Genomic DNA, 18210 nt, shown 5'->3' with positions numbered 1-18210 from the left:
ACATTTTTATACAATATGTAGAATTTACATTTGATTATGTTCCCAAATACATATAATGTTAGTAAGTTGTCCCAATAGCTAGTATTTTTCAATAAAAAAAATTGGTTGCACGAACATTGCTACTAGTCATTTTATGAATTGTACTTCTTGAGAATTGGACCAGAGTGATTCATTGAACTACATCATCAGTATAATTGGGCTAGCACAAGTTGCAACACAAGGGAGATGTTCTCTCGATGAATGATCTTGAATTAGAAAAAAAAGTTACATGACGTTGCTCTGAGCTCCTGCAACTTCAAATATGCATAATTTTAATACTATGGAAGTGTCTTACAGTAGTTATTTACACGCTCTGCATTTACAAATGGGATACTATACCGCAATAACAAAGTCATTGTTTCTATCCTACATGGAATCAAATGAGCCACTCTTTAACCTTTCCATGCGTGCCTGAAGCCCCGATAACGCTTTCTCGTCCATAGGCAGTATTCCGCCCTGCATACTGCCGTGAGCTTCATCACCATTCCCGTTCACTTGTATCAACGGCCGGCTTCTTGATTCTGGATTCACTCCGCCAGCTGCTAACTGGATGCTTTTCATCCTTTCCCTAATTGCATCTAGGGTTCCATTTGACACTGCAGTTTCAAGTAAAGTATAAGGTCCGAATATAGGTTCTCTCAAAAATAGCAACAGATAAAATTGAAGCATTTAACTAACCACCAGACGGTAATCTGTCATTTCTCGACTCCCCGAAGTTTTGAGGTAAGCCAGATGGATCATAAGACACTTTCTGGGAGACGGCATTAACAAGCCGATGATCATCTTCAGCAAAAGATGGCGGTAAAGAAAAATTAGTGGGTTCACTGCCTGCATTCGGGTTTCTCGAGTCATTTAATGGGTCTGCATTTACAGGAGACAGAGAGCCATATCTTGGAGAAAGGTTAAGCACTGCTGGAGGAGGAGTGGATAGAGGTACACTCGAGGGAGTCCTTCCTGCGGCTGCATTCTTCTCCATCTGCCAAAAATATAAACGTAAGCACGCATAAAAAGAACAACAAATTGCACATTTGAAGCAAACCTGGGCCAAACCATCTCTAATGTATGTTCGAAATGCCTCACTAGCATTTTGCAACTGAGCAAAAATATCAACCTGGGAAAAGAAAATAAAATTTATCATAAAATAATACAAATGATCAATGACAAATAGAAATACAGCAAATATCAAGCCATTTACAATGCTATACATGAATACCTGAGGATACAATTGCGTTATGCGATAAAGTTCATAAAGACCAATTGAGCAAGTCTGCTTGTCACCAATTTTCTTAAATATTGCAGCCAGTTCTTGCTGTTATAGCAAACATCAAGTGGAGGATTAAAAATTGGAGGCAGCATGGGGTGAAAAGCAAAGGTTAAAAAAGAAAATTGATCACCAACAAAAGACACGGCTGTACCTTCAACTGAGCATCTGCAGAGTGTGCAGCTGGTGCAGCGTTGTTGGCAGTCGAGTCACTCCAGTGAGTTTGCCCAACAGGGCCAGATGGTGTCAGCATTCTTGCAGCTGCCAGTGTCTGCTCAATTTTGTCGATAGCATGATAGTGAATGAGTGAGCAAATAACCAATGTAAATAATCATGTCATTAAGCAATAGCATACACCATAAACACCTGAAGATTTAGATCAATATAGGCAAGAATGATAGGTTGTGGTTGCATGTCTATTGGCACCATGGAGAGATGGCCTTTTATGGCTGTTCCACGTAGTTTAACAAGCTCGTGGAGAACAGTTTTAACCATTCGAAGTGGTTTGTCATCAGCTCCAGCTCTTCAACAATTTATAAGGAAAAATAGTTAGTGTGAATTGTTGTTCCAAACCACAATAAAGTGGAACCCAGCCACATGTAACAAGATTTTAAATTTTGATCGATACTGTTACATTTTTCTGTACCTCTTACGTATCTCATCCATTCCTAATTCTTGCAGATATACATGGATACTCTGAAGGATACGATCAAGATCTACATCATATATGGTATTTTGCAGAACCTGTTTCACATAAATATTGAAGATGTCAAGTAATTAGGCTTTACACAGGAGAAGGCACTTGAACTACACACAGTAAGGGAAGTAGTTTTAAGAACAGAGATGAGAAGGTTTACAGATGAAATACCAAACATCAGTAATGTACAAATTAAGATACACTACCTTTGTGAGCTTGATCAAACATTTAACAACCAGATCAGAGAATTTCTGGTTTCTAATTGCAAGAGACTCGTTTGTTGCTGGAGACGGCCATCTTGATGGATCCAGAGGTCGTAAGAGATGTATAAGCACATCAAATGATGAAGTACGCTCTGCATTATCCTGAATGTGCAATCCGGCCACACAGAGAAATCTCAAGAAGATTAAAACACAACTAATCATGATTTCCTCATAAATTTCACATCAAAAGTTACCAGAATCTTTAACATCAGCACATTCAAAGCTCTCAAAAGTTGACTTCCATCATCCATCTGTGGAACCCTATCATCCAAAAGCCATAGCAGCAGTTCCGTAATAAGACCATCAAGTGTACTTTCCTTGACTGCATAAGCAAGCCTCTTGTTCTGAAAGGTCTGCAACAAAAGCAGTAATAATTTCGGACTTCAATTGACACCCAAATAATCAAAATAATGATATGACACCTAATCAATTAAAAGGTCGTTCTGCTTTGCTTGGTCAAGAAGAGTAAACTCCTACCTGCATCAAAGTGTTCAGGACATATTTACAAGATCTTGAAGAGGCACCAGTGAGACTAAAGTCAAAAGTCTTAGCAACCTGCTATAACGAATAACAATTGTGAGGTTCTCCAGAAAAAAATACCTAAGACGATGTCAAGGAAATTAGGAAATAAAAGAATAATTGCCTTATTAGCCAAGCATGAAACAAGTCTATCAGCATCTTTGACTATGTCATCCATTGTGCTTCCCTCAGGGTCAGCAGTTGCTTGTGCCAATTCATGGCACACAACTTTCATCCCTTCAACAGCCTGCAGGAAAAAACAACTATAAGTTCCTCAAGAGATAGCACACATCGCCTAACAGAACACAAGATTTACATCTTACTAAAAAACAATAATAGAGACATTGCCAGCTAGAAAAATATTGAAGAAGAAGAAGAAAAAAAAAGACATTGAATGACAAGTAAACTGTTAATGCAATTTTTGAAAGTAAGGTTATCCAAAGTCTAAGCAAAAAAGCATTTCTCTAAGCAATTCTAGACAAGACTAGACAGTGATAACCGCATCTAGACTTATAATCCAAAAACTCTTCATAAATAGGTATTTAATTATACCTGTTCAGGAGAACCATATTCTATGATTTTCAAAGCTTCATTCCAGTCTGTGGGGCCAACACCAGAATAAGCCTGTGGCATTGGTAGTCTATCTGTGTGGATTTCAGGAAGACCATAGTTCTCCCTAAGAGGACAATTAACAACATACATTAGTTGAAACCAAACCCATCCATAATATATTAAGACATAATTAGTTCAAGGAAAATTGAGTACCGATTGAAAGTTGGGATGCTCATAGATCTTGATACTTCCCCACTTTGCTCTGCTGGGTCAGACCTGTGGGCATTAAAAACTAATTACCAGAACTGAAAAGAAGAGGAACAATGAAGTCATATATGATCTTTCCCTTCAAAGTTATGAAAACATATATAAAATAAAGCGACAGTTTAATTAATTACCACGAAATGACCTGCCACAACAGAAAAAAAAAACTTGGAACAGATTTGTCATCCAAAGATATTCCTTTTAATCACCTTTTCCATGTACACTCTAGAGTATGCACATATATTAGCAATATCAACCTGTATAAGCTGTTCATCAACTTTACTGTAACAAGATTACTAGGCTCAAAGTTCTAACCACTAACATAAATTTTAGATGGAAATGAGACCTCCTCTGAAAATGAGCCTTTGAGTGAATAAAATCATTATGCATGCATGGATTAAACTAGGACTCAAGCTAGTAATAAAAGTTATATCCAAATATGTTGATATTCCTACTTAATGGTGTTGATAAACTAAAACAGCATGTAATTATCAAGTGTATACAAAATTGACTTCCAGACAGGTTGAGCTAGGAACTGGTTGAAAGATAGATGTTCAGGGAACAGGCTTCTTTAGCTGAGAAAACATAATGCAACTGTGTAATAAATTCATACGCATTGTCCCGCACTGAGCGTCTTAGGGCGGCCCTAGCTTCCCCTGGCCTGCCTTCCTTCCTCTTCTCCATCTCTCGTGCCTGACGATTCACAAGAGTACAACAACTGTTTTAGTGGAAGAACCAAATGAAAACTAGACGCAAACCTCCATGTACTAACCTTCCATTTAAATCTATCATCTAACATACTTCTTTGTGCTTCAGTAAGCTTCCCAACATATCTCCAAATATCATCACCTATATTATTTGCAGAATTATCAGGATCGATGGCGATGATTAAAACAAGAATAGTAACTGTAGATTCACTTATTTTTTACATTACTAAGTGAAGTCCTTTTTCAATACTAGTACTCCCTCTGTCCCTGAAAAGTATTAACTCTTTCCTTTTTAATCCGTCCATGAAGAGTATAAACTTTCTAAGTTTGGAAAGTCCTTTCTTTGTAATGAGGTGGGACTCCACTAACAATACTTTAAAAACTTTTTCTTTCTATGTCTCTCTTACTTTTCCAACTATGCATTAAAACACGTGCCGAACCAAATGTTCACACTTCTCATGGACGGAGGGAGTATTATTTTCCACTGAAATGCAATCTACCAACATATGTAGTAAGTTATAAACTCACCAAGAATCTTATATCCTATTGCCAAAGTATTCAGTGCAGCTTTGCGGGTGTCGCCATCTCGTTCAGCAGTTAAACTAGCGACAATTTGCAAGGATTTTAACTGCCCAATTATCTGCCAAAAGGAACACAAGGAAAGATATATAGCACACCAAAAACACAAAAATACTAGAGTGAATGCAATGAAGGATAAAAAAGGTTGCTGGTAACTGGTTACCTCAGCTCCATAGTTATCCAATAAGAATCCAACATGGTCAGCACACTCAATCCTTGTTCTGTTGTTCCTAGAACGCAAACCCTCCAATATATAAGGAAATGTTTTTGCAGCAGAATATGTTTGGATGACTTGCTTCATAAGTTCCCGCATTTTTTCTCGAACTTTTTCAATATTATGTCCAGACTGCAGTGCACGAAAATAAGACATTGAAAACTGGTTGAGATATTACGTTTAAAAAATAAAATCAATCCAATCCAATCCAACCAAATCATTTTCCATAGACTTAAAAATGATTACTCCCAGAACTAAGAAAAGCATATCACATAGATAGTTAAAACAGCAGTTACCTTCTCAACCAAGCAAGGGAGAAAGATGGTAGCCTCTGCTTCAGTCATTGTGTAACCCTCATTTCTCAGCATATCCAAAAGCTCGGGAAGAAATTCCAGAACCTTATCAAAGTTACAGAAGATCAGGAAGGATCCAGATAGTAAAAATTATGATAGCTAAGAATTATCAAGACCTAAATATTTATTGTAGCATCATTAGAGAGCTAGAGTTTAGAGAATCAATACTCAATCATTCCAATTGTAATTTTAGTATTTCCACTAGTCCAAATAAACAAATAACTGTTGGGTTGCAAACCCCTACCACTCATTTCTTTTTCATAAAAAAATTCATTTGATAAATTCAGATGGACAAGCAATCAAACACACAGGCAAGCTGACAAAGTAAAAAATAAACAGACAAATTGATACAAGTCTATTTACCTTTAATAAGCATGATGTATTGGATTCACAGAACCTCAACACAAACCACTTCAAGAGTATATCTAAGACTTCAATCACCTCCCTTCCCATAGATGGAAGAGCCTATACACCATAAATAAACAGAAGGTTAAAAGAGAAAATTCAAGTTTCACATACAAACTATAATTTAAATTTAAAGAACCTTCTGCAACATCTCGATGCCATCAACTTGCTTTTTGAAGTCAGAACTTAAAAGCCTCCAGTGCAGATCCTCTCGGAAGTATTTCATGACATCATTCTATTGAAAGTTGAAACAAGCAAAATCAATTACTAACATCTATTAACAATGTAACTTATCATCACATGCAATAATTTACATAAGCCACACAGATGCCTAAACAAATCAACACTTATGGTCATTTAGCAACTACCCAAACCCAAAGCAGACAAAAGTTCTAAAAAGTTGTGTGATGCCCTTCTGTTAAGATATGAAAATGCTACCCCACAAATTATATGAACCAATAACAGCAGACACTTTACTGTACACTTAAAGAGATGAAACACAAGTCTGAAGAGCACAAAATTAACAAAGAAATCTTCAAACAGAACAGAAACCTCGAGATCTTGAATTTGCTCTATACGCAATTCTTCGAATTTGAATCTGCGAACAATAATTCTTTCCCTGTCATCCTGCAAGGATATCACCAAATTTATAACATACTCTGTTTGCAGAAATATGCAGAACTGTTATACTGCAGCCTGCAGTTACCAAACTAACTACAATTTGTAGCTTCCAAAAAATAAAAGCGTACCTTGTTTGAATCCTTCAGACAGATCAAGGCTTGTGACTGGATGTTTATGTCCTGAACAGACACGATGGAATCTTGCCTGGATCCCTTGGTAGGTACAGCTCTCTATAGAAACAGGATGTCAATTATTGAATACTTTCTTTCAAGAGGAAGACTTAACCATAGAAAACATACTGAAGATGCATTTCGGCTTCCATGTCGAGATGTGCGGTCACCATGACCATTGGGCTTTCCAACCTTTGAGCTGTTTTTGGATGCCATGCTTAACGAAACAGATCTCCCAGATTCATAATTATCTGCAATGGATATGCGGAACCAAAACAATAAATATAAGGACATGGATAAGTGGAAAAAACAGCATTTCTTTTAGTGGGAGATGGATGAATATAAAGTAATATAATACCTTGAAAAGCTCCATACGGCTTCAATCGTTCACCAATTATAGCTAAAGCAGATCCTTGTATATCTCTCAAGTTTTTGGAAACCTATAAAAAGAGAGTTATGAAGAGGCTGAAAGAGTTAGTAAACCTTGATCAAGAAATAGAAATGTTGGGCATTCAATGTTCATACCAGTTCTTGTCCACAAACCCTCAATATTTCATTAAAGCATGCTTCAGCAGCCTTACGAACATCTGCTGATTTATCCTGGAAAGGTAACCAAGAAATATCCTGAGACATTAAGAAGACACAGGCAGCAACCCAGGAAATAACCACTTTGCCGAAAGAAATACCGTCATAGCAGATGAAGTGGGTTTGAGGAGCTGTATAGCATCAGGGAACTCGGCCAATCCAGCAAGTTGTCTAGACAGCCAATCAAAAAGATCTTTGCGCCCTTCTGCACCTACTTTAGCATCCGTGAGAACAGCTGTAATATATGGTAGCTGAAGACAGAAACGAAACATGAGGTCAACGATACTCAAAAACGTATGTAGAAAAAACAATTTTCCAAAATTGACTACAGACCATCTTATCGAGATGAGCAGCTCCAAGCCAAGCATCTAAGGTACTCAATGTGCACTCACGCATATGCTTTTTGTTGTCACCAAGACATTTCAAGACATCCAAAAGAATTCCCTGCATGAGCCACATTCATTTAAATGATCAAGCCATCACAGGAACTATGTGATATGACAGAAGAGTTTCAATAATTATACAACTATATGGATTTTTAGGATTCGAGATTAGCTAAATGATCCTGAACATTATTAAATTGGGATCATAAAGCATATTTGGTTGAAGCAAGTGAATCTTAATAAACCTAGAACAAGTTGTGTAAGAGAGTACCTTGCTTGACTTCTCAACTGGCTGTCCCATTGCAGACGCAAGAGCACCAATTGTTGACAAAGTGGCAATAATCAAATTTTTGTTACTGTCATGTAAACGCCCTTTCAGAGCTCCAAATAGATCTCCTGAAGCAAGAAAGATAAGTTGGCATATTATATAGATATGTATACAGAAGTTGAAAAGTTACTCAAATTTGCCACTGAACATACCAGTTCCAGCAGGCAGAATACGTTTGTTCGCCTCTTCCAGTAATGTGGTTATACTTTCAATAGATTCCAAGCGGACCTAGACAGAACATAAAGTCAGATTGACGACATGCCCTCTTAAATCATTCACATATTTCAATGATTTACAAACATCCACATTACAAAACCTTCCAATCAGAACTCTCTAAGCCTTTTAACAAAGTGGGGGTGATCTTTTCACTGATATCTTCACGTGGAAGACCATCCATGCCACCAGCCACCGCAGATGAGGTAGAATCAGTTACTTTAACCACCTTCTTCGGAACTGCAGATGCCTGTAATTAGTAATATTAGAAGTGAAGAACAAACTTATCATAGGAAAAAATGAAAATCAAAAACCAAAAAGAATTACCTCGTGTGGATTTTTTTCATACTCAGCATCAAGGGTACTCAGTAGAGCAGGTTTAACATCAGACAGAAACCCCTTTATATCTTCAGGGAGAGTAAAAATAATGATTGATTCCTCTTAATATCACACTATTATGGTAACATGGTATAATAAAACACCTCTGAACCTACACTAACACACCCCACGCTGTGAAAGATGAGTATACAAAATGTATCACCTGGACCAACAAACTTATGAAGGACGCCGATTAATTTAACTGTAGCATTTCTAGTTGCAGCTGCACTAGATTGCAATCCTATGTCCTTGCAGAAGTCAATTAAATCCTGCAAAACAAATATGACGCATGTTAAAACCATTACATATCAAATCATATTCAAGATGTTATTTCTGATGAAACCAAATCATAAAGATATGAGAGATTCTTAAAAAAGAAGTTTTCAGCACCTTCAGCTTAATATGAGATGTGCCAAAGTCGTCCACTGCAGAAACCATCCACAACAGGCCTTCACTAAGAACCTTCGGATTCTTGTGTTCCTTCATAATTTTATACATCTGAAAGAGCCACATGAGAAATAATCAATTCAAACATGTTTCATCAATACAACAAATTACCTTTATTAAATTGAACCATTCAGGATTACACCATTACCCTCAAAATCTACATCTACGTTATATCATTAGAATTTCCACATGGCGAATTGATATGTATGACAAGTATGGTTGCAACCATTTCCATCATCAGGTCTGAAAAACTAACTGTCCAAACCAAACTGATCCAATCATTGCAATATTGGCACACCATCACAGATACCAAGGCCTGAAATCCCAACCAAGAACTTATATTTGATTTTAAATCCTAATGCTTAAGACTCTAATTTGGGGTTAAGACTTTAAAGTAGTTATGAACTTATGATTTTAATGGACTTTTATGTATTTGCGTTGTTTTTATTTGTTTAATTATATCAGTTATAATTCTCATGTGATTCTATGATTTACGCCTCACAGGGCCATTGAAAACACCCCAAGGCTTAAAACTCCTTCTAAACCGGGGGCTAATATTACTCATCCATAAATAAATACACAGGAAATAGGCATTACCCTCTCAAATATAAAACCAGGACCTACAGCCTCACAAAAAGTGGAAAGACACTTCATGGCCTGAGCACGAGTCTTTATGTCGGCAACTCTTTCAGTAATACCTATCAAGTACAAACTTGCATACGTAAGAAAATGCCAAGGGTCATTATAATTCAATAAACATCAGAGAACTATGGGCATTTTGCACCCCAGAATTGCATGTAACTGTAAGAGTTACAAGCTGCAAGAGACTGACTACTTAGTCAATCAAGGAAATTCTAAAAGATACATGATTCTGATCTGATTGCATCAAACTATAGAAGTTTCTTACCTGAAAGGCAGAGCACAACGCACTTTTTAGGAAACTTTGATGCTGTCGCAGCAATGTAGGTGACAATATCAATAACTTGTTGCTGGACCTGCTCAAAGGACAATGCTTAGGTTGAGTTTAGTAGCCCAAGTAGTCAGTTGCATCAAATAAGTTAAGACTAAAATTGTAAATATCTAAATGCAAGACCTGAACATTTTTCTCATTCCAGCCAGGAATAACACAAAGTAAGCGGATCAACACCTCAACAGATGGATCAACATCTGTTAGTGATTCAACCTGCTCTTTAAACGACACGATGGCTGAAACAAAAAAAAGTATTGCAAATTAAAAATGGTAGTAAGCATTTTATCAGTAGTAAGTTTTGAACAGGCAGACTGATTTATAGGATGCGAAAAAGAGTTCATTTGTCCGTGCAACTCACAGAAAAGCTTCTCAACCAGTGTAATACTCTAACATCAAACTACCAAGGATTGCATGTAAATTATAATATATTAATGATTAGCATTATCTGCCATTGCTAGAAAAGAAGAACAAATACAGGAGCAATATATACTCACCAGATGATGCAACACTGCCACAGAATATCAGGAAATTGAAAACAAAAAGGCAGGATATGAGGATTCATCTACACCTCAGATACAATTTAACTTGAAATAGTCATGAAAAATGTATCCCATTCAAACAAGGGATAGAGAATAACTAAGGCACAACACAATAATACCATACTAAAGTTGCTAACCCTATATATATTCAGAAAAGGAGGCCACGCATTGCAAAACTAGCAATTTCTTCCACAAGAGCATATCATCTAACCATAATAAATTCCTCAAGAAAAACAGAAGAATGAAAATTTTACATTGAAAAATGATCACTCTGAAATAATCATAAGACACCAACTGGCATGGAACACATTGCTTGTGTAAAGACATTATAGTCATTATGTCCAACCAAGATCTCAAGGAATCTGTTAGTTACAAATTAAGACACCTACTGCTTTAGAAATTGTATATCTGACTCTCAATTTTCTACACCATTGCCTAAGATTCCAAGAACAGACGCACAGGTCAAGAGTTGTTTTTCTATGCATACTAAATGATAAAGAAGATGCCAAAATCTCAGTCAAGCCAGCAAATACTATCATAGTTTTTGTGAGCAGCAAATCATACAGTTGAGAGATAGGTTTACACCCAAAAATCTGGGAAACAATGAAAGCACTATGAAATATCATTATTTAAGGGTGAAAACTCATCTAAGTATGACCTGATTAAGCTTCTGTCACAAATACAGTCAAGCAGTAATTTGAACTCTAACCTTCAAGCCGCTCTTTCCACACAGCACTCTTTAATTGAGTAATTGTCTCTGCTTGAATAAGGGATCCTAATCTGCTCTCAATCTCTTCCAAACTCATTTCTGTTGGCTGTAAAGAAAACTGGATCAGTTAATCAATAAAAATCCATCTTGGTATCCCACTGTCCCTAATAATGAACTTAGCCATCGCACAACAGGTAGAGGGAAAAAAGAAAATATCAGCTCCGACCTCGACATCTTCATGCTCCACAGGCTTAGAAACTTTTGTTTGTCCTCCTGCGTCACCCTTCTTGTTGGTACCAGATTTTCCAGACGTGGCTTTCTTAGTGGCAGCTGGCTAAGAAAAGATAAGCATACAACAAAGAAAGTTGGGAGAGACGACAGCGAGTAACCATATGTGTATGTGAAGTAGCTAAAATATCTTGAATCTCATGTAATAACATTTTAAATTGTACTTACAGCTGCAGTTATAGGCTTCTTTCCACTAAGCATGCTGGCTGCTGATCTTCTAACAAATGACGATTCAGAGGCCTGCACAAAGCAATACATAGTAGAATGTGATCAACATAAAAGCAGTCCACAACATGCCTCATAGACAGTGCAAATCTGGCACAATTTACATTCAGCAATAATTTTAGGAGAAGGTGAAGAGTGTTTATGGAATCACAGGTTAAGGAACCAATCAATTTCATCTCACTTGTATGTCAGAAGATTATAGAAACTGATTTTAAATTTCACGATCTCGTTGTTTCAGATTATAGCCAAATCATACTACCAATGAGCTCATTCATAATAAGAAAATCTAAGTTAAGTAGAAATTGTACCCCTGTGGTCAAAACTCCTGCAGAAGATTGAACCACACCTGAGAGTATTGTAATGACACATGTTAAAAAATATTCTAACAGACATCAAAACTACTAATTCAAATTATCCAGTGCATAAACAGATTCAAACCTGAGTTTGTGAGAGTAGAAGGCTCCGCTGTCGACCCCCCAATCATTTCAGATAACTTCTTTTTTCTGACATCATCCAGCTTTTCCAAAGACTTCTCCAAAGGTCTCATACCAACCATCTAATAAAATAGAAATATAAAAATGACTAAATTGGCACATTAAAAGATAGTGAGATGAAGATGGAAAATCATGAAATAACTACCTTAGCTATAGCTGCCAAAGCTGAGAAAGCTGCATCCCTCACTTCAGGTGTTCCATCATTAAGGGACTGCAGAATTCATAAAGGCCCATTTATTGCTTAACAAAGTTGCTAATGCCAAAGATAATACAATGACAAATTGAACTGTTTGAATAGTCAAAGTAGTCTTGAAACAATGTACATATAACTACACAAAATCGAGGAGGGGAAAAAGTTAATTTTATTCACAGTAACTCATCTCTGACATGTTTCTGTGTTACTAATCTGAAGTTTTTTTACACCCAAACTATTCAATTCGAACAATGGCATTCTCACTTCTACGCATTCTTGTTTATTCATTTTCAGGTGTGAACGAAGTGAATGATTGAAAAAGGATTAGAATCAAATTTAAGCTCCATTGAGCTACTAACTAACCTCCATGCATATGGGAACATACTCCTTGTGAACCTTAAGTATAGCAGCTTTGTTACTAGTTTCGATACAGAATGTAACCCAGCCCAAAGTCAATGACCTTACAAGAGGAACTTTGTTTTTCACTGCCACCTTTATATCTGCAGGAAAGCTAGTTATTAGTAGGATTCAAACTCGTAGAAAGACCTTTCTCATTATACACCCAAATAAAGACAACACATCTTCTTTTGTAGCTTGAGCAGCCATGCATATAATCAGTCAGTTCAAACAACCAAATTAAGTGATTTTGTAGTAAATCTGGAAAATATTTTAAAGCAATTGAGTGTAACTATCATAAAATAAACCTATACCCTGATGCAACTCAAAACCAGTAATTCCAATTCCCAAGAACACTGCATTCAGTTAGCATGTGCGCCATAATGCAGCAAAGACTCCTTAATGGCAATGGTTGCAGTATTTCAATGCAATGAATTAAACGTCCTAAATACTGAAAGCCAACATAATGCGGAGAGAACAGCATAAAGCATGAAAACAAATAAAAGGCAACAAAAATTGAGCAAGGGAAAAGTTAGAAAAGAAACATGATGTCTTCTAAGCCATGAAAGGGTGTGATGCAGAGGTTGAAACAACACTTCAGAAACGAAAATAAATATAGATCATGCCTTCAACGGTGTCAGTTAGGCTCAAGCATCCGGATTTGTGCATCGCCTGAAGAGTTTGGGTAAGGGCCTCCGTTGAAGTAGGCTTCTTCTCCTTCAATTTCTCCTGCACATCAGCAGCAAAGTTCAAGCTCATGTTAGAAATTAATCAAAAATTACAGCTGCAATTACAAGCTTAAAAGGAGTTATATCACATAGATTTGATGTTATTAACTCTCAGCCCTCAGAACTTGTGACTCAGTTTAAATTGGACCAGAGACAGAATCACAAAACACAAGGATGAGATCATTAAAATTTACATACCAACCCCTAGAAAGAAAAGGTCAAATAACTTCTCATAAGTAATAACACATCTATTATCATATTTGAGGGGTATTATTGCAACAGTAATTTAATAAGAAAAAAAATACAACACAGTACTCTGGACTAACCAGAAGTACAGGCAATACGAAGCGACAACTGGCTGAAAAATGGGTTCTCAGACCCCTGGCAAGGTTTCCCAGTGCTTGGATAGCTTCAACTGCAACGGCAATGTTTACATCTGTGATAAGCTGCACATTTCAAAATGTTATGAAGGCAACAACAATTACTTAAGCTAGATATCAAGCCAAATATTCTACAAACCTCTAGAAAAATCTTGATTGATTTGTGGTCAAGAAAAACCATCATACCTTCTTTAATGTTCGACAAACTTCAGAAAAATCGCCAGGAGCAATCTTTTTGGTGGATGCAAGTTTGGTTAGTTCAGCAACGGCCTCTTTCCTCTCAGACCATTTTGAAGCTTTCTGAAAATATTAATACAAAAAAAATATAAACAGGAAGCTACAATAATAATAATTTGAATATTTGTTATATAGTTATGACAGGCCACTTACCACCCCTTCCCAAAATCCAGACTTCTCCAAAGGCATCAATATATCAACTGGATCAACAAGCTCATACTCATCTATCTCCTGAGGAACTGATAGGGAAGTATCTTAGACTACTAAAGACAACCATACAACTAAGCCACCAAGGTAGGTATAATAGCAGTATTCATTTCCAATGCCAGCTTTGATTTATTAAGATTTAGGTGGTTGGCCAAGAAACAGTTTTGCAAAAGATGCAACTTGACATGTCAAGGACCTCATAGCACATAAACTGTGGCCCATGTGGGATGTAGGCTCCCTACAGCCTAATCAAGGATCAGGTCAGTCCAGCGGTGGGCAGGTTCAGGACAAGTCAGGCAGCCATGGAATGCCCCGATCCCAGGCTAGGTGGGGACTTTACAATATTGGCCAGAAATATTGAGCAAATAAAAAAAATGACTTCAGAGTACACACATACCATCAGCTACACTTTCTTCAGTGGGTGCAGAACCCACAGCCTCAGAAACAGATTCTGGTTCGGGCTCCTTGTCCTGCTCAGACCTGACAGATAGAAATGCGAAATATAAGTATCCCGATCATAAGAAAAATCATTTTACAGTAGTCGCATTTAAACAGACACTAAGAGCTTCATCTGTCAAACAACAAATATACAAAAACCAGAGAGGAGCGGCAGATATAAAAAATTGAAGCACAAGACGAGAAGAACATAGTGTCACATAGAATCAGACCGTAAAACTAAGAGAGAAGCACCAGCATAGATCTCAAACAGATAAAACTTACAACAATTACTATCAAATACTATCATCTACATACTGCTATGCAAATGCTCTCAAAAGCTGCAGCCAGAGTGATCACCAAACTATGCAAAGTAACATTCTTAAAAAGGGAAGATCTACATACTAATTAAAAGAAGAACAAACAAACATACACGATAGGAGAACAAGAGAGTACCAATATCTCTGTCAAATTGTGGGAGAGAGAGAGAGGGTCACCTGATTTTGCGGGTTGGTTTTGCAGTTCCACTGACATTACCAAGCTCGGCCTCCAACTCTTTTTTCTTAATTATAAGATAACAAGAGAGGAAAATGATATAAAAAACAGATATGTAGGAAAGAAGAATATAACACAAATCTGAAATAGGAATACCATTGTATCTCGCATCTTTTCAAACAATATTGACTTGACAGGATCCTTTCCTATCCAACGACAAAGTTCTAGTGTAAGCCCTTTAGAAGAAGCGCGAACATTCTGATCTTGATGATCAAAAAGTTCAGGAAGCATCTTCAAAATTCTTTTTGGTGGTATTATCTTTGATCCAAATTCACTGATACAATATCCACGCAAACGCCAAGGTAATGCAGGAGGATTGGAGGTAATTGTTGAGAAATAACAAGAAAAATAGACTAACCCCTACCTTAATGCCTGAAACATAACATCAATTGCAGGTACAACAGCTTTGGCAACTTTATTTTTAATAGCTTTCTCCATGGCATCCTACAAAGTAGACATTGCTTTACCAATTAGGGAACGTACAATGACAACTTCCCCCATCTAAATTCAGTGTAGACGCATCAAATAACAATATTAGTGTGCTAAGGCAGTTATCAAGAATATCAAGCTAGACGAGTAGTTGAGGATATCAGAAACCATGCAAAGCAAGTGATCTAGGCAGAAAAACAAGAGGTCTAATATTTCTCATGTTCAATGGCTGACAAAGACCTAGTTCTTGGTGCAGTTGCTTGCACCAAAGATTATAATATTTGTAGAATACTAGAATTAGCTACGTAAAGATGAATGATATCTTTATCTCTGAGCTACCAACCAATATATCTTAGCCTAATTTTTAGCTCCATTCCTCCGGTATAGTAATACTATCAGTTTGATATCTACACACCTAAACAGACAAAGGTGACATGCAATGGGAATATACAATGTGGCTTTCTCCATGGCATCCTACAAAGTAGACATTGCTTTACCAATTAGGGAATATACAATGACAACTTCCCATCTAAATTCAGTGTAGACGCATCAAATAACATTATTAGTGTGCTAAGGCAGTTATCAAGCTAGACGAGTGGTTGAGGTTATCAGAAACCATGCAAAGCACGTGATATAGGCAGAAAAACAAGGGGTCTAATATTTCTCATGTTCAATGGCTGACAAAGACCTATTTCTTGGTGCGGTTGCTTGCATCAAAGATTGTAATATTTGTAGAATTAGCTACGTAAAGATGAATGATATCCTTATCTCTGAGCTACCAACCATTATATCTTAGCCTTATTTTTAGCTCCATTCCTCCGGTAAAGTAATACTATCAATTTGATATCTACATACCTAAACAGACAAAGGTGGCATGCAATGGGAACGATTAACCAACTGTTCATCTAAGTTTCATATAGTACATATTTTGGCATTGCTAATGTAACTAAAATATTCATATTTAATAAAATGAACACTAAATTGGATACAAAATCGATGGATTAAAATATATGGGTACAAGTTCAGACTCTATCTATTGAAACACGCCTGATCGAGCCTTGCATTGGTCCAACTCAAGAGGCCCGAAGATGGAAGAATATTGGCCCAATTACTTGGACTAAATTTCATTAATACCATAGAAAATATAATTAAATATTAATAAATCTTAGTTGTCTATAGCTACATAAGCAGAATAGAAGAAAAAATTATGTCACTCGAGAAACAGATTATTGATTTAACAAGTACCAGGAAAGCTTCAACAGCCTCCAACTCTACCCAAAGCATAAATGCCATCTGTGCCTTCTCCACTGTTTTAGGCCTTCCGGTTAGACATTTTGCCACGATTGCATCGCATACCTCTTTCGCGTATCTGCAACGGAGATATAACCATAACGGCTCAATGGTGGTATCAAATATTCGAATAAATTCAGTGAATTCAACGATAAAATCCAAGAAAAAACAAGCAATTCACCTTCCAGCATCAGCATCTGCAGCTTTCAAAAACGCAATGAGGGCATCGAGAGCCTTCTCCTGCACCGGCGCATTGGAATCAGCCACCGCTTTCCTGAAAAAAGGGCCTAACGCAAAAACGCCAGGATTAGGATAAAAAGAAGAGGATATAGCTGTAGTATTTCAAACCACCATGATCCCACCCACATTAACACTTCCGCGTTCGCCGTCTCCTTCGCCCGATCAAACAAGCGCAAAACAAACTAGATCTATGTGGAGAAACAAACAAATCCTCACCAAATTCACGAAGGCGCGGGTCCTTGGGATCTGTGATAGCGTCGCAAACGGCCGCCAAATCGATATTTGCGTCATTCCGCACTTTCCAGTTCTTGTGCGCCAGCCGATCCTCCCACGGCAACTTCTTCGCCTCCTTCAACAACTTCTCATCCTCCGACATTTTCTATATTTACCGACGATGAATACAATACCTCTTCGAATGCAGTGGCTAAGAGCGCCGTCGTCGCAATTTCTGTGTTGGAATCTCCGGCGCTTAAATTACCACTCAGCCGAGTGCCGGCGAGTTTCGAATTGGAGGGATGAGTGAGTGTGAGTGAGGGTGGGGTGAGTGGGGTGGGTGCGTACGACAAATCCACTATATCTTTATCTCTCACATTCAAATTCAAATTAAAAAAAATAAAAAATAAAAAAAGTGGAGTGAGGACTAATTTTATGTTTTACGTTTCGTATTTAATACTGAGCGCGTGGCAACACCGAGCGAATCCTGTCCCTACATGAAAGTGCGTGAAAGCGAGTGGGATCATAGCATACTATAGGTCCACACTAGTTTTGAAAATATATTTGAATTCAAATTATTAGGAGTGTAATTAAGGTGGAGATAATAGTAGTTGTTAATTCTCTATGCAGGTGTGCCGGAGATGACGCAGACAGATATGGTTCCACCTGCGTTGTAAGAATATTCGGTGAGTTGGTTCATTTCA

General features: G+C 37.3%; 1 protein-coding gene across 3 annotated transcripts; it reads right to left on the bottom strand.

The window, feature by feature from the left end:
* Positions 1-226: 226 nt before the first annotated feature.
* Positions 227-17847, bottom strand: LOC125188579 (protein MOR1-like). Of its 3 annotated transcripts, none has more exons than XM_089058790.1 (54): positions 17510-17847; positions 17235-17340; positions 17009-17132; positions 15699-15778; positions 15431-15608; positions 15277-15341; positions 14742-14824; positions 14291-14376; positions 14087-14200; positions 13847-13966; positions 13419-13521; positions 12760-12896; positions 12349-12414; positions 12148-12265; positions 12018-12055; positions 11653-11724; positions 11423-11530; positions 11197-11302; positions 10072-10184; positions 9886-9973; positions 9576-9676; positions 8922-9029; positions 8695-8800; positions 8481-8560; positions 8257-8403; positions 8093-8168; positions 7884-8008; positions 7563-7673; positions 7331-7480; positions 7170-7244; positions 7003-7084; positions 6774-6895; positions 6603-6704; positions 6406-6480; positions 5993-6088; positions 5812-5913; positions 5392-5493; positions 5045-5227; positions 4831-4942; positions 4368-4444; positions 4209-4288; positions 3545-3607; positions 3332-3455; positions 2904-3026; positions 2738-2815; positions 2455-2613; positions 2204-2362; positions 1947-2044; positions 1667-1823; positions 1455-1571; positions 1253-1348; positions 1079-1150; positions 718-1015; positions 227-635 (listed from the first exon to the last, which is right to left on the bottom strand). In XM_089058790.1, the coding sequence occupies exons 1-54, from the start codon at positions 17667-17669 to the stop codon at positions 406-408; spliced, it is 6051 nt and encodes a 2016-aa protein (XP_088914916.1). In that variant the 5' UTR covers positions 17670-17847; the 3' UTR covers positions 227-405. The 3 variants fall into 3 exon arrangements, with proteins under 3 accessions (XP_088914916.1, XP_088914917.1, XP_088914918.1); XM_089058791.1 differs by having other exon boundaries at positions 17420-17521; XM_089058792.1 differs by lacking the exon at positions 227-635 and having other exon boundaries at positions 801-1015; positions 1090-1150.
* Between the last annotated feature and the right edge of the window lie 363 nt (positions 17848-18210).

This window comes from Salvia hispanica, chromosome 5 (genome assembly GCF_029641045.1).
Source record: "Salvia hispanica isolate PSC_SH4W2 chromosome 5, Shi_PSC_v1, whole genome shotgun sequence".
NCBI lineage: Eukaryota > Viridiplantae > Streptophyta > Magnoliopsida > Lamiales > Lamiaceae > Salvia > Salvia hispanica.
This window is presented reverse-complemented; position numbering and strand designations above follow the sequence as displayed.

Coding starts and splice junctions, on each gene's coding strand:
- LOC125188579 (XM_089058790.1), bottom strand. CDS start 17,669: ATGTCGGAGGATGAGAAGTTGTTGAAGGAGGCGAAGAAGTTGCCGTGG. Junction 12,415..12,759: donor ATGTTCCCATATGCATGGAG/GTTAGTTAGTAG, acceptor TGAATTCTGCAG/TCCCTTAATGATGGAACACC. Junction 8,561..8,694: donor TCATAAGTTTGTTGGTCCAG/GTGATACATTTT, acceptor CTCTCCCTGAAG/ATATAAAGGGGTTTCTGTCT.